At 44.8% G+C, this 25458-nt stretch overlaps 1 protein-coding gene across 5 annotated transcripts in view; it reads left to right on the forward strand.

The window, feature by feature from the left end:
- The first annotated feature begins 10834 nt into the window (after window positions 1–10834).
- ADGRD1 (adhesion G protein-coupled receptor D1) overlaps window positions 10835–25458 on the forward strand; it is a 161018-nt gene continuing 146394 nt past the window's right edge. For 4 of the 5 annotated variants that reach the window (XR_015549832.1, XM_087423472.1, XM_087423474.1 and 1 more), the window contains exons 1-4: window positions 10835–11477; window positions 11569–11605; window positions 21288–21371; window positions 23580–23675. Coding sequence is in view for 4 of the 5 variants with exons in the window: in XM_087423472.1 (XP_087279598.1) it covers window positions 11412–11477; window positions 11569–11605; window positions 21288–21371; window positions 23580–23675 (283 nt within the window). In the remaining variant the exon portion in view is untranslated. The remainder of the gene's footprint in view (window positions 11478–11568; window positions 11606–21287; window positions 21372–23579; window positions 23676–25458) is intronic. The other variant, XM_087423473.1, reaches the window with a different exon arrangement.

A 25458-nucleotide genomic window follows, 5' to 3' on the forward strand; every position in this document is an offset into this window, starting at 1 on the left:
TACCGAGGAGTGGGATTGCGGGGTCATGTGGTGGGTATATGTTTAGCTTTATAGGAAACTGCAAAACTGTATTTCAAGTGGCTAAACCATACTTAACAGTAATGTAGGAGAGTTCCAGCTGTCTTACCCCTTCACCAGCACTGGGTCTTGTCGATTTTCCCCACTCTAATGGTGTGTAATAGTATCTCCTTGTGGTTTTAATTTGCATTTCCATAATGGCTACAACTGTTAAGTATCTTCTCATGTGCTGATTTTCCGTCAATATATCTTCTTCGGTGAAGTGTCTCCTCAAGATCCTCTACCCATTTTTTGTGTTGTTTGTTTTATTGAGGTTTGAGAGTCTTTTATCAAGATACACATTTTGCAAATGTTTTCTTTCAGTCTTTTGTCTTTTTATTTTCTTACTGCTGTCTTTTGAAGAGTTTAGGTTTTAAATTTTGATAAAGTCCAACTTCTCATTTTATCTTTTATGGTTTGTACTTTTTGTGTCTTTTCTAATAAGTGTTTGCCAACTCAAGGTCACAAAGATTGTTTCCCCTATGTTTTCTTCTAGAAGTTTTGTAGTTTTAGATTTTTTTTTGTTTAGGACTGTGTTTCAATTTGAGTTAATTTTTGTTACGGTGTGAGGTATGAGTTGAAGGTCTTTTTTTGCATGTGGATGCTCAATTGTTCCAGCTCATCTGTTGAAAGACCATCCTTTCTTCATTGTGCTCCCTTCACACTTCTGTTGAAAATCAATGAACAACATAGGTGTGGGTCTATTCCTGCATTTTCTCTTCTGTTTCGTCCATATATGTGTATCACTTTTTGCTAATTCCACACTCTGTTGATGACTGTAGTTTTATAGTAAGTATTGAAATCATGCATTGAAGTCCTCCAACTTTGTACATATTTTTCAAAATAGTTTTGGCTACTCTAGTTTCTTTGCCTTTCCATATAAATTTTAGAATCAGCTTGTTGATTTCTATCCAAAATCCTGGTGGGATTTTGATTGGGATTGTGTGATTGGGATTTGAGTGGGATTATTTGGGGGAGAATCAACATCGTAACAATATTCAATCATCCAATCCAAGCACGCAGTGCATCTTTCCATTTACTTAGGTGCTCTTTGCACATATTTTGTTAGATTTATATCTATTTCAATTTCTGATGCTATTATAAATGATATTTTTGATACTTTAACTTCCAATAATTCATTGCTAGCATATCCAAATACAATAAATTTTTTTATGTCAACTTTGTTTTTTGTGACCTTGGTAAACTCACTTGTTAGTTCTAGCAATTTATATGGTATAAAGTTCATCCATTTAAAGTGTACGTTTCAATGTCTTTAGCATATTGATTATCATGTAACCATCACCATAATCTCATTTTAAACATTTTCGTCACCTCAAATCCAGGTATCCTCCTATCATTTGGATTTCTAGTTTAATTGCATTATGATTAGAGAACATACTGTCTATGATTGTGATATTTCATATTTGTTGAGGTTTTTTTATGGGTCAGAATATAGTCTATTTGGGTGAATGTTTTATGTGCACTTAAAAAGGATATCATTTCCCTGTGGTTGAGTGGAGTGTTTTACAAATGTCACTAGGCCAAGTCAGTTGAGAGTACTGGTCAGGTCTTCTATATCCTGAGTGATATCTGCCTGCTTGTTTTATTGATTACTGAGAGAGGAGTCTCTAAATAGAGCTGCGGGTTTGTCTATTTCTCCTTTCAATTACAGCAGGTTTTGCAACCTGTATTTTGTGGTCCTTTTGTCAGACGTGTACATATTTAGGGTTGTTATGTGTTGTTGCTGAATTCATCCCATTATCCTGATGTAACGATCCTCCTTAACCCTGGTAATAGTTCTCCAGTCAGCTTTGTCTGATTGCAACCATTCCAGTTTTCTTTTGTTTAGTGTTTGCAAGATACATCTTTTCTACTTTACTTTCCAGCTAGCCGTGTATGTATATCTACAATGTGTTTCTCTAGACAGTGTTTGGTTGGGTCTTTCCATTATGTCCAATCTGGGAATCTCCGTGTTTCATTTGGCGTGCTCAGAACACCTACAGTCAATGCAATGATTGATGTGATTGGGACAAAATCTACCTTTCTTTTTAGTTACTCTATTTGTTTCATCTGTCCTTTGTCCCCCATTTATCCCTCTTTTTTTTTTTACTGCTTTTGCGTTAATTCAGAATTTTTTATGATTCCATTTTATGTCTTATTATTAGCTTATTATTTACACCTCTCTAACATTTTTCCTCTGGTTGTCCTAAGATTTACTGCGGGTCTTTCCAGTGGTTGTAATAGGATGGATCTCCTTATTGACCACGTACTGCCCTCCAATCGTATTATACCACTCCGTGAGTCGTGTGAACACCTCACAGCTGTGCACTCCCATGCTCTGCCTCCATCTTTTGTGATATTTTTCATATATTTTTCTTTTATATATGCTATCAACCCACAGCACATTCTGCTCTTATTTCTTTAAACAATTTTCTTTTTATAGTAATTAATAATAAAAGAAGAGGCCAACCTGGTGGTGTAGCAGTTAAGTTCACATGCTCCGCTCCAGTGGCCCGGGGTTTGCAGGTTTGGATCCCGGGCGCAGACCGACGTACCGTTTGTCAAGCCATGTTGTGGCAGCATCCCACATAAAATAGAGGAAGATGGGCATGGATGTTAGCTCAGAGCCAATCTTCCTCAGCAAAAAGAAGAGGATTGGCAACGGATGTTATCTCAGGGCTAATCTTCCTCATAAAAAAATTAAAAAATAAATAAAATAAATAAAAGGAAAATGTCTTTCTATTCACCTCAACTGTAACCATTTTTTTTTAATTTTTTAAAATTTTTTATTTATTGCAGTAACATTGCTTTATAACATTGTATAAATTTCAGGTGTACATCATTATACTTCTATTTCTGCATAGATTTCATCATGTTCACCACCCAAATACTAATTACAACCCATCACCACACACATGTGCCGAATTATCCCTTTCACCCTCCTCCCTCCCTCCTTCCCCTCTGGTAACCACCAATCCAATCTCTGTCTCTATGTGTTTGTCTATTGTTGTTATTATCTACTACTTAATGAAGGAAATCATACGGTATTTGACCCTCTCCCTCTGACTTATTTCACTTTGCATAATACCCTCAATGTCCATCCATGTTGTCACAAGTGGCTGGATTTCATTGTTTCTTATGGCTGAGTAGTATTCCATTGTGTATATATACCACATCTTCTTTATCCATTCGTCCCTTGATGGGCACTTAGGTTGCTTCCAAGTCTTGGCTATTGTGAATAATGCTGCAATGAACACAGGGGTGCATGTATCTTTATGCATTGGTGTTTTCAAGTTCTTTGGATAAATACCCAGCAGTGGAATAGCTGGATCATATGGTAGTTCTATCCTTGATTTTTTGAGGAATCTCCATACTGTTTTCCATAGTGGCTGCACCAGTTTGCACTCCCACCAGCAGTGTATGAGAGTTCCTTTCTCTCCACATCCTCTCCAACACGTGTTGTTTCCTGTCTTGTATTTTTGGATATCTTCATTGCTTTGTGTAGATCCAAGTTTCTGTCTGGTGGCCTATTGTTCTACCTGAAGAACGTCTACATTTCTCGTAGTGCTGGTTGGCTGGAAATGGATTCTTCCAGTTCATGTTTGTCTGAAGAAGTGTTTATTTCTCTTTCATTTTTAATTGAGATATAATTCACATACCATACAATTCACTTTGTTAAAGTGTAAGATTCAGTGATTTTTAGTATAGTCACAAGATTGTGCAACCATCCTCGCTATCTAGTTTTAGAACATTTTCATCACCTCCCTAAACAAACTCTGTACCCACAAGCAGCACCTCCTCACTCCCCCTCCCCAGCCCTCTCCTTTATTTTGAGAGAAACTGTTACTAGACGTAGCGTGCTGTGTTGCCATGTCCCTTTCCCCACCCGCCCGGCGCTTTCCATATTTCCCTGTGTTGTTCATTGGCTTGCTAGTTTCTGAGAAGAAGTTGACTGTAATTCTTGTCTCTGCTCCTCTGCATGGAACGTGTGTTTTCTCTCTTGTTGCCTTCATGATTTCTCTTTTATATCTGATTCTTAGCAGTTTGACGATTGTGTGTCTAGGGGTGTGTGGTGTGTGTGCATTTAGTGTTTATATTACTTAGGATTGTCTGAGCTTCTTGGGTCTGTGGTTGAACGTATTTCATTATTTTTGAGCATTCTTGGTCATCATCTCTTCAAACATTTTTTTCTGCCCCATTTTCTCATTCTATTTCTGGAATTTCAATTACACATGTGTTAGATTATTTGATATTGTGACACTGCTCCTTCAAGCTTTGTTTCTAAAAAAATTATTCTTTTCTTTTTCACGTTGTGTTTCACTTTGGGTAATTTTAATTGACCTGTCATAAAGCTCCCTGATTCTTTCCTTGCCTGTGTGGCGTCTGCTGAGGGGCTCAGAGAAGGAAGATTTTATCTGTTATCTATTTTATTTTTAGAGACAGCATTTCCATTAGAAATATACATTCCTTCATATAGTCTCCATCTCTCTGCAGAACTTCCCATTTGTCCAGAGATTGTGTGTCATCCTTTGCCACTAAAGCATTTAACATGTTAGTCACAGTTATGCAAAATTTTCTCTCTTATAGTTTTGATTACTTTGTCTCTCTCTCTTTTTTTTTTTTGTGAGGAAGATCAGCCCTGAGCTAACATCCATGCTAATCCTCCTCTTTTTGCTGAGGAAGACCGGCCCTGAGCTAACATCTAATGCCAATCCTCCTCCTTTTTCTCCTCAAAGCCCCAGTAGATAGTTGTATGTCATAGTTGCACATCCTTCTAGTTGCTGTATGTGGGACGCGGCCTCAGCATGGCTGGAGAAGCGGTGCGTTGGTGCGCGCCCGGGATCGAACCCGGGCCGACAGTAGTGGAGCGCGCGCACTTAACTGCTAAGCCACGGGGCCGGCCCTGCTTTGTCTCTTGATAGTGGGTTGGTTTTCCTCACTTTTGTGTGTGTGTGTCGTAATTTTAGAATGAATGCTGGGTGTCATATGTAAGATAGTGGAGACTGAGGTAAATAGTATTCATGCCAGGAAACGGGCCCAGCTCTTTTCTGCTAGGCTGTGTGTGTGTGTGCACATATGTGTACATGCCACGCGTGCAGTATGTGCATGTATAGGTGTTGTGTGTGCGCATATGCACGTGTGGGCACGTGTGCATTTGGGGATGTGCGTGTGTGTTGAGTCAGTCTAGTCGGGAGTGGAGCTGGGTTTGGGTTCTGTTGCTGCGGTGACTTCAGTGCACGGCTGGCCTCAGACGCCTCTGGCAGAATCCTGCGCGTGGGGTGGGGTTTGCTTTGGCAGAGGGCGTCCCTCGTGTTCCCCCTGTACTTTCAGTTTTAGGCCTTTCCCGTGGGCCAGAATGTCAGCGTGTCTCTCCTCGTACTCTTGCCTCTCCCGTCACCAGGATGCTGGCTCTTGCCAGCCTGGTATGGGGGACAGTGGGAATTCTGTCTTCCTGGTGCAACCTTAGTCTTAGGGGACCCTGTGTCCCTGTGTCCTGGGTGGATTTTCTCGGGGGCTCTGCCCCTCTCCCAGTGGAAGGAGACCTTTCTGCCCCTCCCCTGGGGACAGAGGGCTGTGTCTCTCCCTCCTCCGGCTGCAGAGGCTCTCCCCTGGGCTCTGGGTGCAGGGGGAGAAGTGAGGACTCTGTTCCCGGGGGAGAAAGCTCTAGGCAGCCGCCATGCCTTTGCACAGTGGTGCCACTCACCTCTCCACATGTGCAGAGTGTCTCTCCAGGCTCCCACCTGCCTCCATCTCTCCTCTGAGCACCTGCTGGGGTCCTAGAGGAGGGCCTGGGAGGGGCGCAGACTCTCTATTTGTCTGCAGTGGCCTGAGGTCCTGGCTCTCACACTAGCCCACACAGGCCCGCCCGAAGTCATTACAATTCTTTCACTGAATTCTTCTTATCTGTGTGTGCCCATTTTCCTCCCATGCCCTGCCACGTGTGAGCCAGCGCCCGTGTCCCCTCTCTCTTGAGAGGTGTCTGTCTTCTTAGACTTCAGGCCAGCTGCTTTCCCTGAACCTCCTCCCACTAAGGGTTCAAGAGAAGTCACGGTTTTGTAGATTCTCTGGCTGTTCCTCCCGTGCGTGAGAGGTAATGCTCCTCCAGCTTCGACGTCCTAGAGGGAAAGGACGTGACCCTGGGTCATTCCCATGACCGCAGGAGAGCTGCTCCCCCTCCACTGTCACCTCCATGTTCCAGCCGGAGTAAAGGTCAGGGTCCGGAGGCTTCTGGAAGAGCAAAGAACAGAAACTCCCTCTCAGAAGCCTGTGCCGGAGACGCCCGCCTCTCTCTCGTTGTTGTGTGTGGGAACACACACAACAGGGGAGAGGGAAGTGATCATTTTTACTGAGCTGATGGGCACCCAATGTCCCTGGGATTCTGCGCAGGAAGAAGGAGGGGGAGAACAGAGTTTGGGAGGCAATTAGCCACATCTGCTGTGCGTAGTCTTGCCTAAGCCCTCCTCACACACCAAACAGTTTCTTAAGCTTTTACCCATCCCCTCCTCTTTGGAAATTAATGAAAGCTATGGACCCTCTCTCCCCAAAATTTCCCATGTGTGCATTCAAGTGAAGTTGTGCATGTGATTTCGAGGCATTCACTGACTCCTTGAAAGCCCGAGACCCATGGGACCAACACACCTGATGGTTGGTCTCATCCTTGGTTCCCGGAAGCAGAGCCTGAGGCACAGACTGTGTGTGAGCAATTTCCTTGGTGTGATTCCAGGGGCAGAGGTGTTTACACGGGGAGTGACACAGGCAGGTGCGGAGGCAACTCCAGGAGGTGTTACTGAGTTGCTGCCCCTGGAGGGGAAGGGCAGAAGGGGCAGAGCTTATCCCCTGGGTCCTGGGCCTCACTGGGCAGGGCTGCCCCATGTCAGTAAGCCCCCCATTTCTGGGTGCTTGTGCACGAGGCTGAGTGGGCTCTTGTCCCACCTGCTGAGCAGGAGAGGCCCAGACAGAGCCACACTCTGGCCCGCAGGAGAGTTGTGGTCAGGAGTGAAGCTGGCAGCAGCCGGTGTGGAGAAGGTCATCCTAACGCGGCTGGAATGAGAAGCGAGGCTGAGAGGACGGACAGCGGTGAGCAGGAGGTGCCCGGGATGCAGGCCGGCAAAGGGGAGCATCGCCTGTTGCTCCGGCCTCCCTGTGCTCCTGCCACTTTCCCGCTTGTGCCCATGTTTCACTAAATGCCAAATTACTTGTGGCTTCTCAAACACGTTGCGTTGACCCAGGACTCAGTTGCCAGGGACAGAAACCAAGCTCAAACCTGCTGGAGCCAAAATGTGAAGTTATTGGTCTCTATGTGAAACTGGCTTTAGGCATAGCAGGATCCAGGGGCTCAACAGACGTCATCAAGTCTCTTACTTCTGTTTTCTCATTTTTTTCCTACTGTGGGTAATTCTCTTTGTAGTGACAAAAATGGGCATCAGCAGCCTTCATTTAAGATCATTCTGGGTTAGCAGCTCTATTGGGGAGGGGGACCTTCTCTCTGCTAGGGTCGATACATTCATCCCAGGGAAGACACTGATTAGTACCGAGTGGGTCACACGCACACCTCTGGGTGATCACAGGGTCCGCGGCGTGGAGGTGCACGAGTGTTCCCCCTGGCCCCATGCCCACTGTGATACTTGCAGTCCCCGTGTAAGCATGTGGGGGGTGAAGGAAGCGTTTTCCAAAGAGAACCACATGCTTTTATCAACAGAAGGGAAAAGGGAGGCTGGGTTGGCAGAAGCAACATTTGTCCATGATACACGCCACGCTGCATCTGGAGCCTTAGCCCACGCCACGGCTTCTTTCTGGAATGTTCTTCCTTTCCTCGTCCATTAAGAGAAAGGATTCCCTGGCTCCTTTGTGTCACGTCCTCAATGAATTCATCTCGCAAACTCTAACTGCTCTAGTTTCTATAGTACCTGGGCGTTGTGTGTGCCCCTTCACACGGGCTCAAGGACCACTGCTCCTCCTGGGTCCGTCCCCTCGGAGTCAGCGGGGCAGCACACGCACGGCTCTGCAGCTTCTCACCGAGACGACGGTTTACCGCAGGCGGCGAGGCCGGGGGAGGGGCGGTTAGGAGGCTTCACAGCTGGTCTAACCTCCTCAGCATCTGGGCGACTTACTGCATTCTTCCCAAGGTCCAGGCTTTCCTCCTCTGGGCACAGGCCCCGTACTGTGTGAATAATCCAGTTAGGTCCTCGTTTCCAGCTGGCTTCACACTTGGCTTCATCTCTGTAAAAATTTATTGAATAGAGCCTAACTGGAATTTAAGGTCCCTCTTCTTTTTTCAGCTTTATTGAGGTATAATTGGCAAATAATATGGTAATATATTTGAAGTGTTCAGTGTGATGATATTATAGATGTATGTGTTGTGAAAGGAGTCCTCCAATTGAGTTAATTAACACATCTGTCACCTCACCTCACATATTTATCTTTTTTTTGGTAAGGGCACTTAAGTTCTGCTCTCTTGGCAAATTTCAACTCTACCATACCATGTTACCAGCTGCAGTCCCCATGTTTCATGTTAGATCCTCAGACCTGTTCATCTTACAACTGAAAGTTCATCCCTTTGACCGTCCTCGCCCATCCCCCCACCCCCAGCCCAGCCACCATTCTACTCTGTTTCCATGAGTGCAGCTTTGTTGTTTAGATTCCACGTAGAAGGGACATAAGGTCCCATTTTTAATACTTGATTAACGTCTCCCTCAGTGTGAACCTCGTATACTTTTACCAAAGCATGACAATTTTTTCCACCCCTTAAGGTAAACACACACGCACTCATTCGAAAAAATATCCTTTCAATATTGACTCTTGGATACCTGTTAGACACTTAGTCCTGTTCTAGGAGTTGAGCATGCAGAGTGAACAAGACAGAAAAACTTCCCTGCTCACGTGGGGCTTACATTTTGGTGGGGAGAGATTGACAATAAATGATATAAACATTTAAGATCGAAAGGATATCAGACAGTGATAAGTGACACAGAGAAATATAACAGGAAAGGGCTTCAGGGTCCAGACGCGATCTGGGCACGACAGGAAGGAGGTGGGGAGGCGAGGCGCGCACGGGGATCCCACGTGCCGCCGCCCCAGCCTCGAATCCACCAGGGCATTTCCAGAGTCTCCGCACTCTGGGAAATGTGGCTTTAAATGAAGGTGGGCTCATTGCCACCTCCGGACAAGGAGAAGGGAGAGCAGTGAGGGATGTGAATAGCACAAACTTGGAGTCTGGGATGGAGATCAAAAGGCAGTCTACAGGTGAGTGTAGACACCCGGAAGGCACATTCTGCTTAATTTGCTTTATATCCAGCTTTTATTACTGCCTCTGAATTGGGGTGCCTCCCGTTATCTGACGCTAACTTTCATGATTGAAAAAGAAACACGTTGGCTTTGTTCAGACTTGGGAATGGTCCATATAGATTTAGCAATCTGTTTAACCTGCGCTGAGAGGAATCTGCCTCTGCCGCCCCTCCTTCTGCATCTTCCACTTTCCTCCAGAGGGAGGCAGCAGGAGGGACTGAGAACTGATGAAATGCAAAGATTAGAGGCTGTAAATCAGTCTCTCCGAGGAGGATCACCCCTAGGCCACAGGATAAACGTCGTTATTACACACAGCCCCGTGTATTTGGAGTTCACAGTTTTTCAAGTGCCACAAGATAGGAGACTGTTCATAGAATTATCCAGAACCCTGCTGCGGCTGTGCAAGGAGTTCAGGCTGTCCGACCATCGGGGAGGTTGTGGGCTGCAGGCACAAGTTAAAAATAATCGCCAGGTTTTGACATCACTTTCTTTCTCCCCCATGGAGACGGGAAGTCATTCTCGCATCCTCGTTAGGAAGTACTCGGATTCAGGACTCTGTTCCCATTTAAAGTCAGGACAAAGGAGATAATATCAGTTAACATGTAATGGGTGTTATTTTTTACTTTATAATAATAATCATAGCTAACATTTATAGGGTGATATTTGTTCTTTGCAAAAAGTTAGCTAGCGTTTATGGAGCGCTACATATTTTCCAAGCCCTGATTTAAGAGCTTGATGTGTATCATCTCATTTCTCATGATGGAGTAGGAACTATTACCTCCGTTTTATAGACGAGGAATTTGAAACGCAGAGAGATTCAGTAACTTGCCTAAGAGCACACGGCTAGTAAGTGTTGGATACAGTACAGATATCAGTCAAATCACTCAGCTGTGACTATAACCGTGTGTGTGTGTGTGTGTGTGTGTGTGTGTGTGTGTGAGAGAGACCATGTATTTGGAGTTGATGGGATAAACTTTTGGTCTTGAGTAAACTGAGGCATGGTCTGGCTAGGGTTTGACTCTCTGCTAGCACACTGAGATCACTGTCCTGGATGCTGGGGGGGACATGGGGTTTGGTGTAATTACACAGGCACCTTGTAAAGAATCTCAGAGCTTTCATTCACCTCTGAAAGAGTTAAAGAGAAAATTGCGGTCAGTGCTTCTGCAGAGGGCCTGTGAGTGTGGTTTATTTGCTTTTTCCATCCATCTATCACCTTCTTTCCTTCTCTGGGCAAACAAAACTCAGTTCTAAACAGCGTTTACGGTTTGTGGTACATTTCGTATTTATTAATATTTATGCCGACATTGAGAGTCCTGACTAGAAGGCACCTAATGTATATATACACTCCCACATCTGTTTGGTCTGCTTCTGCACCTAAGATCCTGAAAATACTCCCGATGTTCTTAACAGGCTGGTGTTAGGACCCAGGAAGGACAGTGCAGCGACGGATATAAATAGAGAAGCAGAACAGAACAAAGTTTGAGGAGAGAGCCTGACATCACTCACTCTCTCCACCCAAGGAGCTGGGGGCCGGGCGAGGTGTAAGCTTGAGTCAGACCAGAAGGAGTTGGCCAGTGAGCGCTCCAGCCCCGGGAGCGGGTGGGAGCCCCAGGACCACGTTCCTTTAAAGCCTTCTCGCTCTCCTCACTTCAGGGAAACAGAGAGACGTCCCGGGCCAAACCTGGATGGAGACAAATGAACACTCCTGAAACAGAAGGCAAACAGTGACGGGCGGACGGGCGCCCCCCGTGCCTCGGTGCTGCAGGCACAGACCTGTGTTGCCTTAAGGACTGCAGTTAGGAACTGGGTTTCTCCTCCTGCATCCCGTGGCTGGTCTGGTCCTGCAATGTGGTTATCCATCACCGAAGACTCTCAAGTGTGGGGACAAGCAAGAAACACCCACTAACTCTCCAAGACAGCTGCGTTTCACCAACTTTAGAGAAACAGACTTTTTCTTTCCGGAACCCGTGAAAATGATCCTTTCCCAAGGAAGTGGAAGTTAAGGAGGACACTTGGTCACAGAGGCTCAGGAATTTCACTCGCATCCTGTTTTCACCTCTGAACAAACCATGAGGAGGCTGCTGCCTCTCTGCTGCTGGCATTCCTGGCTGCTGCTGTTTTATTGCGACGTTCAGGTAACGTCCCCCCGGCTCGCGTTGAGGCTGGACTAGAGGGCTGCAGGGAGGGTTCCCGTGTGTGTCTCACGATGTGGTGTTTTGTGTGCAGGTGCACGGAGCCCACTCCGGGTCCCAAGCCCACCCAGGTAAGGGAGCTCCTTCGTGTCCTGTTCACCACCGGCTCTTCCCGCCTGATGTGGGGTCATCTTGCCTGATGACGCAGTTCCTTGGTTTCCTCCAAGGCTGTGGGCAAGTGGCCCTGCTTTGGGCCCCCAGCCCCAGCCAGCTGCCCTGCAATGCGTTGCCCTCCGGGCCGCTCTGCTCGTCCCCGACGCCCGTCTTCAGTGTCTCGGAGCTGTGGCTGGGGGAGCAGGTCTCTCTGCGCCCAGCAGCCTGTCGCTCATGGTCATTTGAAACCCTGTGATTAAGGAGAGGTAGTGTTCTCAGGGCTGAACGACTTCTGCCTCTCTCTGTGGCTCACATCCCGTGTCTTCAGTGCACATTCCCTTGCACTGACTTAGAGCTTCAGCCGGTCAGCCCCACGGCTCTGTCGCACCCATCCTGTCGCTGTCCTGACTGTGGGGGCTTGGCTCCCCCAGCCCCGCCTGAGCTCACGAAGCAGCAGGAGAAAACCTCTCAGCCACCGGCTGCGCTCACTTTTCTTCTGCCGTCGTGAGTCCTCGGTCGAGAAGTCTTATGGTGAGGCTTCTTTGGGGAGGACGGAGGAGGCATGAAGTTGTCACACGCACGGGTGGTTGGCACGGGCAGGGCGCAGGCGGACGGCGTCGTGTGAGTGCAGGGACTCACTTCGCTGGTGGTTGTCTCCCATTTGCTCCTGGGTGGCCCCATACTACTGTCCCCACACCCTTGCTCGGAAGCCAGAGAACAAACCCTGACCTGTGTGTGGGCTGCCCCTGACTCAGAGCCATAGGGGATCTGGTTGGACCCCCCCAATTATCATCACAAGCAGCCCTCCCACCTTCACGGGGACTAGACTGTAAGGATCAAGTGGAAACTGTGGGCACAGCTGGCATTCCTGGGACCCCATCCCAGGTAAGCCAGGACCTGGGAGAAAGCCCTGGTCAGAACCTTGTTGGGTGTAGTTAGACGGGGGGGGGGGTGGGTGTTTGTCTCCTTTCTGTCCCCTTTCTGGTGACGCAGCACAGAGCTAGGACATTCCCACCATTGTTGTCTTACCAATTTCAGTGGTTGAGGTGTTGCCATTTCTCTTTCATCCACGCGTTCAAGTTAAATCTTCTGTTGAAAAAGGTGTGAATTTTCACATGCTCCCCTTTTCTCAACCAAAATGCTGAAAGAAAGAAAAAGGATTTCTGTAGCTTGGAATAAAGAAATCATCCAGCACCGCATTAGAGAGAGGTCATGTGTGTGTGAGACTCCCCCTTCTCGCTCATGCCAGGCCTATAGCTCATGCTGGTCCTCCAGCAGAGGAGGACTGGGGGTGGAGGGAAGGTGTGGTCCACCAGGAACGGCAGAGCCAACATGGCAGCCCCTAGACCCCGGCTGCACTCAGGTTAGAGAGGAAGCTGTGAGGTGCTCCCAGATTGGGCCTTGGCCGTGCACGTCCGCACGCCCACATGCACCCACGTCCACGCACGTCCACATGCACCCACATGTGTCCACATGCCTTATTGACCTTCAGCTCCAAGGAGGGTTTGAATTCAGTCTTTGTTCCATATAGAAACTTTGCTCCCCTCATGTCCTAATTTAGGGTGGAAAAAATTATTATAGTTTATAATATAATAGTTTATTATATAATAGTTATTGATCAACTAACTGCCTTAGAGAAATAATAACAGAAATATCACTAAAAAGAAACAACAAACATTGAAGACTGTGGGGAAAACTGAAGGAAAGGGCATTTGGATCTCTCAGCTCTAAGTCTTCTTTCCAATGATGTTCCACGTCCACTGGTTTCCTTCTTGTCTCCACCTCCAGTCTCCAGCAAGCCCTCTCCTTCTTCTCATCCTCCCTCACCCCACTTTCTTTTAACCTTTTATTTCCTTCTCTTCCCCTCTCCTTCCTTCTTGTTTTTTTTTTTTTTTTTGGTGAGGAAGATTAGCCCTGAGCTAACATCCATTGCCAATCTTCCTCTTGCTGAGGAAGACTGGCCCTGAGCTAACATCTGTGCCCATCTTCCTCCACTTTGTATGTGGGATGCTGCCACAGCATGACTTGATGAGCGGTGTGTAGGTCTGTGCCTGGGATCTGAAACCGTGAACCCTGGGCCACTGAAGCGGAGTACACGAACTTAGCCACTACACCACCGGGCCAGCCCCTCTCCTTCCTTCCTTTTTAGGTAAGATGAAGGCCAACATTTATTGAACACTTAGGTGGTTTTTTCCCCACGTGGACGAAACCCTATTGCTTCCTCTCCCTTTGTCCCTCCTCCCTCCCTCCCTCCCTCCCTCCCTTCCCTCCTTCTCTTTCTCTCCCCCTTGCTTCCTGTCATCCTTCCTCTCCGTCTCCCTCCTCTACCTCCAGTCCTTTTCTTCTTTCTTCTCTTCCTATATCTTGGACTCTGCTCAGCCCCCTTTCCTACGGAAAACTCTGCCCCCCTGTTGTCCGTGTAGCATCAGCATCTGGGGGCCTCCCTCATTTGGCTTCTGACCATTCAGGCCTGCGGTGTCCGAGGAAGAGCCCCCGCGCAGAAAACCTGACTCCCAGCACTCCTTCTCAAGAGCATCCACCCATGGACCCAGTAAACACACAGAGAGCCTGTTCCTAATAGGAACACATTTGGAAACAACCTAAACACCCGTCAGTGTGGGAATAACTTAGATTGTAGCATGGTTATTCTAGGGCCACTAAGCAGCAGTCATCAAGTGCTGAGATGGCGGTGTATTGGGACTTTCATGTAGATTCCGTACAGTCCTCTCAACAATCCTTCCAAGCAGTGATGTTACTCTCCTGCCGCAGATGAAGAATGCGTCTTTCAGAGAGAGTCAGTGATTTGCCCAAAGTCCATGGCTAAGGAGCCCTGGTGGTGACCTAAGGACCTCACACTTTAGAGGGAGCTGGGGGAGACAGACAGGCAAGGAGATTAGTGAAAACAACAACAGAGTGCTCAGTAGCGTGAGGGAGGTGTGCGCAGGGTGTGAGGTGAGACTAACGTAGTGGTGCCCAACATAGGCTGAACACTAGTCTTTGAAGGCCAGCCTATTCTCCACCACGACCACAGCAAACTTTCTCCTTGAGGTTCTCACAGGACCGGTGAGCTTTTCCTGTTTCCTCACTGTGGCGCCTGGCGCAGGGCCCTCCCCTTAGTAGATGCTCAGTAGATAACCTGTTGACTCGATTCTGCGCTGTCAGTCAAAGATTTGCTGGTCATCTGGTGAGCTGAACCAGTAAAGATAGTTAGCCCGCATCATTTCAATGCCCAAGGGGAGTTTCGGCTTGGTTATCTGGTCTGTACCAGTTACCTACACCAGCCCAGCTAACTACAAAGTTGCCAGATCTTTATCTCCACCACGGAGATAGGTGTTTAGTTTTGGAAATGATTGACAAACAGCTTCCAGTCGTTTTGACCTTTGCACTACGTGTGACGTGGATCGCCATCTAGAGATTATAGCACCTTGTGGCTGAAAGGAACAGTGGAGGCTGTCCCGTCCACCTCCCCATTTGACAGTTGGTGACGGTGAGGCCCAGAGAGGGCAAGTGGGGACTGCACTGCACCTCTGAAACCTTCTCTCTGGCTCCAGGCGGCCCGATTTCTTGCTCTGTTCTCCGAGGACAATGCTGGGAAGCTGTGATGGTTGGTAAACCTAAATGGCACTGACCAAGAAATTGCAGGTCATTTTTAAAAAGGTTATAAACATGCCTCTTACAGATAACTTTCGTAATGAGAAAAAGGGGACTTTAAAGAAACATGTCATTTTCCAGAAGTTTCCTGGCCCTGGGGTCACGGAGCAGCTGGTTCCAGTCCATTTCCAGGAGGTCAGGCAGTTCTCCTCACCATCCTAGTTAGAGGTTGGGGAGGCCAAAGCAGATGATTATAGTGATTATGGTTTCCTATATTTACATAGTGTTTTTTCTGTGCTAATCAGTAATTTTTTTCCCTTTATTTTTGTTTTTTTAATTGAGATATAATTGACATATAACATTGTATTAGTTTCAGGTGTACAACGTAATGATTTGATATTTGTATAGATTGTGAAATGATCACCACAGTCAGTCTAGTTAACATGTGTTGCCAACACAGTGTTACACAGTTTATAAAGAACTGTCAGAACCACTAGGTCATGGCAGAAACTTCATTCTTCAACCTCCTAGTGCAAAAAAAATGTGTCTATGATGAAATTAAAAAAAAATAATGTTTATACCCTATCGAACAAATGGAAATTTGGCAAGTAGAGATTTTTTGGGGTACCGGAATTACATATGTCTTCTTTCTATGTTTATTCATTCATTTATTCATCCTTGCATTTCATCATTCATTCTACCTATATAGTTTTTTTTTAAATTAATTGCTAACATTACAATTTTGGAGAGTTCAAATGCAAAAATCTGGATTTCGGGCACACGCGCACACACACACACACCCACACACCCTAGGCCCTGTTTTAGACATGGGAATAGCGTGCAAATAGAACAGACAAAGTCTCTACTCTCAAGTCGCAAAGAGTTGGATACAGGAGACAGATAACAAGCAAAGATACTGACAAGCAAAAAGTTTCAAAATAGAGTGGGAAAGAAGAGTGAGTGGTGGTCATGAGGGGCTGTCAGGAAAGACCCCTCGGGGGAGAGGGGTGCCGTTGGACTGAGGCTCAAATTACAGAGTCCGTTATGCACCAGGCGAGGAGAGCACTCCTCGGGGGACAGTGGGGACAGCAGGCAAGTCCTGCGGCAGCAGAAGTGAACCCGGTGACAGAGGCAAAGAAAGATGTAGCCACCAGCAGCCTGACGACTGGCAGGGACCCACCTCCCTCTGTGTGCTGTCCAGTCAGTGGGACCCTGGAGAGGTTTTTCCCTACACAAGCTCAAGGATAAGGGTTTCCCTTTACTGACACAAAGAATAAGTAATAGGGAAGGGACAGGATAGGGGAGCCTGGAAGAAAAACTGAAGAGGAAAAATGAAAGATTTTACTGACTAGTTGTTTTTTTTTTTTTTTTGCTGAGGAAGATTTATCCAGAGCTAACTTCTGTTGTCAATCTTTCTCTTTTTGCTTGAGGAAGATTGTCCCTGAGCTAACACCTGTGCCCATCTTCCTCTATTTTGTATGTGGGACGCTGCCACAGCATGGCTGAGGAGTGGTGTAGGTCTGCGCCTGGGGTCTGGACCTGTGAACCCGGGCCGCTGAAGTGGAGTGTGCTGAACTTAACCACTATGCCACGGGGCTGGCCCCTTGACTAGCTTTTTGAGTATTGATCCTCTTGTCTCTCTCCTTCTCTCTCTCACCAAACTGAATCAACAAAACATTAAATATGGCTGAAAAATTATTCCTGAAGAACTGACTTATAATTGTGGTGACGTAGGCTGAAACTCCCTCTCTCTCATCTTATTTTTTAGGCCGGGGGTGTTTTGAAGTCCCGGAATGGGCCACATTATATATATATATTATCGTTTGGTGATGACAGCTTGCTGTCTTGTCTGAGCATTTAGTCTTGATGAGAGTTTACCTGGTGAAAACGGGGCAACTGTATAAATAGGAGATCTCATGCCATCTTCTTTGTGGGAAAATAGACGGAGAATCTTATTCCTAAAAGAATGAGATTTTCTTGTTTTGTTGCCATTTTAGGGCTACAGGTTGTTTACTCCTTAGGCTATAAAAGGGAATCTAAAAAGAGTAATGTGAAAGTGTTGACTTGAGTTCTTTGGCATGTCTTGCTGGCATCACAATGTTTTAATTAAAAAGAACTTAATTGCTAACATTAAAATTTTAGGATATTTCAAATAAAAAAATCTGGTTTCTGACTTCTCTTTAAAGATGGCAGACTTGGCAACACTGGGTAGATCTTCCTCCAGAGCCACGATGACTTGGCCTGGAAAGCCGCTTCTTTCTTTAGACAGGACACGAACTTTCCAGTGTGCCACAGCCTCCCCAAGTGCAACTTGGAGTGACACCAGCGGTTTGTTTCCAGCATCTGTTCTGACTGGCCTGTGCCTTCCGGGCTGGTGACCATCGTGAACAGCATCCCGACCTCTACCTGGAGCACCCCCTGTGGCCCCTGGCCCCTGTGGATTTTTCGGTTTGCCCCTCCATTCCTGTTTCCAGTCTGTTGGACTAACTCTGCGTTGCTAGTTACCAGACATCTGGGGCAACCGAGTGGGTGTGTCACGTGTCTGCAGTGCAGTGACGTGGGCTAGCAGGCCCCCTGCTGACCCCAAGCCCCTCTTCTCTTCACTGACACTGCGGACTCTGGCTAGCGTTCGGGGTGTATCTTTCCACGTGAACAAGATAGCATCTCTTTACTCTGTCAGCCTTTCTGCCCAGGATGGACCATGGCCATTTGTAAACGGAGAGGATAAGAAAGGGTTTATTATCCACAGGGTTTATTTTATGAAAATGAGAATTCTGAAGATACAACATCTGTTCTTTGTACAACAGATGTTATTTCCTCTTCTGATTTTTTTTTCCCCAGATGAATTGAATAACAAGTTAATGATATTTTCCCCTCCTCAAAATGAATATCCTAGATTTTAGGGGAAAAAAGCATGGTGGAAATGAAAACAAGTATTTTTGATGTTTACCTTTCCGATTCTCAGTGCTGCATTACTAGAGTGGGCCATTGCCAGGGGGCATCCGCTGCAGTCAGTGTCTCTGATGCGCACAGGGTCAAGTGGATGGAGCCCCACCTCTCCTTAGCCCAGATCGGAGAACAGCTTTGTACTCGGCTTACATTTTGGACTCACGTACTTAACACTTTTGAGAAGACAGCCTCACAGCTGCAAACTGAAGAATGGACCCAATGATCTGGAGCCGTGCAGGTGCTTGGCACCCTGTGCACACAAGTCCAGATATGAGATGGAGCGCTTCCAGTTTCATCTGGAAATTTAGTGTGGACGTCGCCTATGGTCATTGTAATTGAGGAAGAAGTCTTAACATACTTTTTTAAGGAGTACGGGTCCAAACATTCAAACAGAACAGAAAGATAATGAAATGTAAATCTTCTTCTTCCATCTTACACCCAGTTCCTCGATTTCCTCACCCCCAACATACCTTATCGTATGTCCTACGGTATCCATCCAAACACCTCTCCCTCTCCCTTTCTCTGCTTCCCTCCCTCCCCGTCTGCTGAACAGCTGTATTTTACATAAAGAGTTCGTAGCACACACATTTTTTTCTCACCTTGATTTTTTTTAACTTAACGGTGTAACTTAAAGAACATCCTACGTCATACACGTATGTCAGCCTCGTCAGTTATCCTGGTCCACGCCAGTCCATCATGTAGACACCCCGTCTTTGTGTAGCCAGCCGTCTGTGGGTGAGCGTTTAGGCGGTTTGCAGCCTTTTGATACTGTTAAAAAAAGCTGCAGCAAATGCCCTGTGCACAGAGTGTATCCTAGGATCAATTCCTCCTGGTGGAATTACGAGGTCTGAAGGAATGTGCGCTTGAAATTCAGACAGGCACTGTCACATTGCCTTCCAGAAAGGCTATGCTGATTTCAATCTCACCAAAAAGGGGTAGAGCTTGCCAACTTAGTGTGTCTAACTTAGTGTGTCTGACCTGTGAGCTGTGATAGGCCAGCTCATCGTAGTTTTAATGTGCTTTCAAGAATTATGAGCAAGGTTGCACATCTTTGCATATATTTAAAAATAATTTGCATTTCTTTTTCTTTGAACTGTCTGTTTATGTCCTTTGCCCCAATACTCTGTTGGTTTAAATTTTCTTAATAATAGGATTTTTATTAATATCATAAATTTAATTCATTCTTTAAAAAGAAATCAGTGCATTTCTTTCCTATGTATTATATAGACATTGTTCCCCAGTTCGATTTAGCTTGATTTATTTTTCTGTACAGAAATTTTAAAAATTTATGTAGTCAAGTTTATAAGCTGATTTCCTCAGAAGTCTTTGTGTTTTATTTTATTACATTGACATTTTGATCCATCTGGAAATAGTTATGGTATAAAGAGTGAGATGGGGATCTTAAGTTTTTGTAGATGGTTAACTGGTTCTAATGCCTTTTGTGGAAAAATGTTTCTTCTCTGATTAAAACACCACCTTTATCATAAACTAAAGTTTCATATGTGCTTGGGAGTATTTATGGTACTAAGAGCTGCTCCCGCTGATCCCCTCAGTGTCCCTTGCCGTTTCATCTCCAGATTTTGTGGTTATTCTGTCTCATTTATTTTTTATATAAGCTCCATAATCAGCTTTCTCTCACACAAAAAACTCTCAGCATTTTTACAACAAATTTCCTAATATTTGTATATTAATTAAAGGATAGTTGATATTTTTATGATTTTGAGTTTTCTTTTCCAAGAATAGGTTAAGTCCTTCATTTATTCAAGAGTTCTTTTACATCCTTCAGCATTATTTTATTGTTTTCTTCGTGAGAATTGTGTACAGTTTTTATATTTTTGTTCTTAAATGTCTTCTCTTTATTGGCTGCATTTGTAAATGAGAACTTTTCTTCTATTATTTTTTAGCCTTGTTGTTTAATACAGAGAAGCTACTGACATTTGCAAATTATATCTGTATCAGCCTCTTTACTAGATTCTTTCACTGTTTGTCACAGTTTTTCATTTACCAAATTCTTTTCTTATTGGTAATAGTTGTTCATTTTCATTATCAGGCATACATCATTTGAAAATAATGATCACATTATCTCCTCTTTAAAAATTCTTTTTACTATGAATAACTCAAAGATTACTTTATTAATTTTTACTTTTCTGTAATCTGGCAGACATTTGGGGCTGTTGATGATTATTTAGTCATCTAGACTGTTATTTCCACTTCTGGGAACTAATGGCAGAGAACTAAGCCCAGAGAAGATTAGTTATGAGAACGGCTGAGCCTGTGATGGGGCAGCCCCTCCATGGACTATTCCCCAAGGTCGATTAGGAAGGCGGGATAGCAGTAAATGAATGAAACAATTCATATGGCATTAAGTGGGAAGAGAATAATAGAAAATAATATTTCTGCACAAAATTATATCTACTCAAAGAACAAGGATCAGAAAGGAATTTTTGAAATGATTAATTTTTCGTATGGAGGAAACAGAGATAATGGAAAGATCAGGACCAAACTTAGAAATTCTTGTATGTGAACATCACATCTAAAACCAGCCGGCTGGGTGGTTTCCGAGGAAGCATTTTAGTCCTTGTCTTTACAAATAGGCTACAGTTGTCTTATCGATTACTGTTAGGAGGAAATGAGGAAAGGTTGGTAAAGAGCCTCACACAGGGTCTGGCACAATATCAGTGTTGGTTTCCTCCTCTTTTTAAATTATTCCAACCTATTTCTTTCTCTCGTCTGATTGCGTTGGTATCTCTTCTAACACAATATTAAATGATAATGGGATAATGGGCATTCTTGTCTTTTTCTGGCACTAATCGGCCTGCTTCCAGTGGGGCACTGTGAAGCAGAGCGGCTTTTGTTTTCCTCCGTTAAAAGGTATCTCTAAAGTCCTATTTATTATATTTTATCCTGTTAAGGAAATATTCATCAATTTCTAATTTATTAAGAGTTTTTTTGTAACCAGGAGTGGGTATTGAATTTATTCATGTGCTTTTAATACCTCCCATGGTCACTGTGAGATTCACTCTCCCTCAGTTCATGATGTAGTTGGTAAGTAGTTCTTTACCTTTGGCTCTGTCCTTCCTAAGGGTGATTTAACATTTTTATTATTTTTTTTTCCCCAAGGGTTTGAGGTCTTGGCTTCTGCTTCGCATTACTGGCCATTGGAAAACGTGGACGGGATCCACGAACTTCAGGATACAACTGGAGGTAGACATGGGTGGTGACAGTGACTGAGACAGAGGAGTGGGTGGCTCTCAGGCATCAGGGGCCACCAGGAGAGACAGACATGAACAGATCTGCTCTGAAGCCAGGATGATGGAGATTAACAAACATTTGTGTAGCTTCCCCCAGTCATTGTTATTGTGAAGTATTTTACTAGAACTTTTATATATTTTTATGATTGAAAGACAGAATTTATGATTCAAAATATTATTAAAATGTGCATTTTGCCCAGCAACCTTAAAACAGAAGCAGCTGTTGTGAGCTTTAAGCTGTAGGTGACAGATCCATCTACGTACGAGTCCAGATGTACGTTTTCTAACTAGACAAAACTGCCATAATCTACATGCCTGTCCAACAGGGGCCCCTTTGAACCCAGTGCCAAAGGCTGTGCCACCTAAGATTAGCTCGCATGTTCTTGGGTCACAGCTTCAGTCAGGGAAGGCACCCCAGCTGCCAGTCGGCTTCTCTGCTCATCACGGCAGCTCCCCTTTGAAAAGACCAAACATCGCCTGCGATGCTTCCCACGGTCCCCAATTCCATGGAAAAGAGAGGCTCTAACCCACTCACTTCAGACATTTGCCAGAAGGAGTTTAAACCTCATCTTTCCCTGAGCCCTTTTGTTCCATTCCATCCAAAGTATAAGTTTCAAGTGATTTGGGATGCTTTAACGTTTTTATTTCCTTATTGCTCTGGATTATGTCAAACGCCTGAGGCATACACCAGAAGGGGTTTACTGCACAGCCATCCTAGCACACGCTCAGACTGTGTCTATACTGGTTCAGTGGAATGGATTATTTTAGAAACCCCACATATTGCTGATTGCTCTGCTTCCCACCCCAGCACCCTGGTATTTTCCTTATTCCTGTGACTTCATGTGCTGCCGTAAATTGCCACCTCAGGTTCTAAAACGTTTCCCTTTAAATCTGCAAATGGAGAAGCATTACAGCTGGTCTGTGCTGCTGGTGTCCCTAGAGGAGGAGCACCGTCGCGGGGTGGGTCCCCCAGAGGGTGCTGTCTGGGGCGCATTGCCACTCTCCTTCCTTCAGTGTCCTCCTGCTTGCCTGCATAGCGGGTGGCGATGGTGCCACAGTTGAGAACTGTCCTCAAGCTCGACATTTTCTCCAACAGTCTGCCCTGCAGGGAGGAAAGTCCTTGTAGAAGCTGATTAGGGGACCAGCTCGGGTGACAGTAAATGCCTCCCCTGGTGATAGTCTGGCTTTCTTTTCTCAGGGCCTTTATTTTAAAGCCTTGGAAAGGCGATCCTTCCACCAAGTGGAAACGCATTTCGAAATAGTTCATCGTTTAGGACACGGAAACTACAATTTTAGGAGTTATTTCAAACGAGAGGATAAATAACCATCACTAGATTTCTCTCCTCACCCCCTCAACTCAACTCATGGTTGTGACTAAATCAGTAACTTATGGTGTTTTGATAGACCTTTACTAATGAAAAATTCTTCTTATAAGATGATGTAATTACTCAGATACAATTACATCGTGGTTGAATTTTGTTCACCAAATGTATTCATTTCCCATAAAACTCTAACTATGTTAACGTTTGTCCCAAAACACTCGAACGATGAAGGTTTCACGGTCCTTTTCTATTGGATCCACTCTTTATGGTATAATGCTATGCTGGGGTATTTCAATTCGATTACAGGCTTCTTAAGAAAAAAAGAGAATCCACTCCATCAGCACACGTTGCTGCAGGAGCCAGTTGACCAGCTTTGACAGTCATTGCGGATGTGCAGCTGTGTTCTTTGTTGCTGAATTCTCTGTTGTTTCGTCCATTTGTCATCACATCATGGAGTTGTTTTCATGCTGTGTTTCTGTGTCATCAGTTCTTGTGACATCACAACCATTAATCCTTTTGTTAGGACAAGTTCATTTTCATATCTCTCAACTAAGTTCCCGGGGGGGGGGGAGCTGGAGCCAGCAAATTGGAACCAATGTTTGTGGCCAAATTCAGCAGAAATCACACCCTAGCTCTGGGACGGAACGGGGCCACTGGAGTTGGCCATAATATTGACTGAGAGTGGTGGAGGTGGGGGGGCGAGGTCAGAAGAGAAAATCCAAGATGCTCGTTGGGTGAGAGGAACACTTCTTGCTGCATGTTGAGTTGAGAGATATGTTGGTTCCATTTGTTTTTGTGTCACTCATTTGTTGTGCTTTTTCTTTTGTTGTTCCACCCAGCATTGCGAACCCACAACCTCACTGTGCTTCCTTCCCATAATTCTACCTTTGTATATACCAATGACTCTGCCTACTCAAATTTCTCTGCAACTGTAGGTGAGCACTCGTGTATTTCTGTTCTGTGTTCTGTCGAGTTTGGATCTGCAATGAATTTAAAGGCCAATTTACTTTGTTTCTACATGAATTCACCTCATCTTGGCTAGAAAATGAGCAGATATGCAAGAAAACAGCAAAGATCCAGGGTATTGAAATAACTACTTAGAGTTAGGTCTAAAGGAAGTGTCACTGAGTGCCATATGTCAGGAGGTGTATATAAGCCTTCAAGCCATCAGATCTTCCAAACCAGCTGCTTCTTTCCAGAACAAAACACACATACGATGAGATATTTTCTAAAAATAGAAATTGTTTGGATTTTTAAATGGATTATATTCTTTGGGAGAGGAAAAGCATGCCCTCTGAATGGAAAATTAAAGTTGATTTAAAAATACCTCATCAAAAATTTGATCTCTTACAAACATTAAAATCAGCATTTCTTCTGTAGCTGGAATTTTTTGGTAATCATTAGAAGCTGTTTTATAAAACACACACCCACAAGAGTCATGGTTGAATTATTATCTTATTTAATAACCTCCAGAGCCCATATGGTTTGTATTTTCCCTACGTAGCTCAAAGCAAAAGGGCTGGTAGTGATTGTGCCATCTATCTATCTATTTGGTCAGCGTAGAAAGTCAGTTCGGGTCACCTAGTTCTCACTCCTTGATCTTTGATTTACACATAACCTGATTGCTTCAGCTGTGAGGTGTTTGGCTTCCAAAATTAATTTTTCCAATTGAACAGTCTGGTTTGAGGGTTTATACAGCCTAACTCAATTATGCAACTGCTAGTTGTCCATTTCATTTTGTGATATATGGATCCCTCCCAGCAATAAGTGGATAGATAAAAATAAGGAGTTTACAAACAGTGAGAGGAGACACTGGAGCCCTCTGGGTTGGTTATCCACACGACCGTGGTTGTTAGAAAACCCGAGTTGGGGTAGTGGTCAGGGCAGAAGACCCCACCAGCCCTTCTGCACCCCTCCGGCTGGGTGGACAGCCCCAGGCGTAAGCCCATGTGGCAGACGAGGTATCGAGGCGCCTTTGACCCCAGTTAACAATAAATGCCTAATCACTTTTGGTGTTTACAGTCCTCACTTATCAAGTCTGTAAACCATTTACCTCACGCTCACACGGTCAGATACCTTTGCTATGGGAATAGGACAAAACAGAGCGAGGCTGGATGCGGCTCAGCCGGGACTCGCGGCCCTCCTTGTCGTTGGCAGGCTCCTCTGCGACGATTTGAAACCTGACTCTGGGCTTTCCTTCCAGATTCTGAAAATGGATTCTTTTAAATCGTGGGTTCCCATGTCTAAGGTTAGGGACTTTCAATTAGAACTCAAAAGGAGAGGGAGTTCAGGTGGAGTTTTATGTTCAAACTTGTAACCAAGTGTTTCACCGGAAAGTTCAGTGTGAAGATGGCCGTGGGAAGGACTCATAGAGCAGGGAGACGGAATTCAAGTTTAGGACAGTAAGGGATTATAATCATTTCACTGCTGGTCACTCAACTGTTGGCAAATATGATGATTATACGATCATTATAGTATAGCTCATATTATACAGTAATATAATGTTAATTAATGATAAAATATTAATATGATAAAATTAATTTAAAATTTAATATTCACACTAACTCATACATTATTTATAATTTAATTATTAATAATTAAATATTAAATATAATATTATAAATATATTATAAATATGTAATTATAAATATAAATAATACAGTATATTTGTATGAAAGTTGTTTGTAAGTCTGACACATCTTTAGACTTTTAATCACA

This window comes from Ceratotherium simum, chromosome 35 (genome assembly GCF_057802395.1).
Source record: "Ceratotherium simum simum isolate JZ-2026a chromosome 35, ASM5780239v1, whole genome shotgun sequence".
NCBI lineage: Eukaryota > Metazoa > Chordata > Mammalia > Perissodactyla > Rhinocerotidae > Ceratotherium > Ceratotherium simum.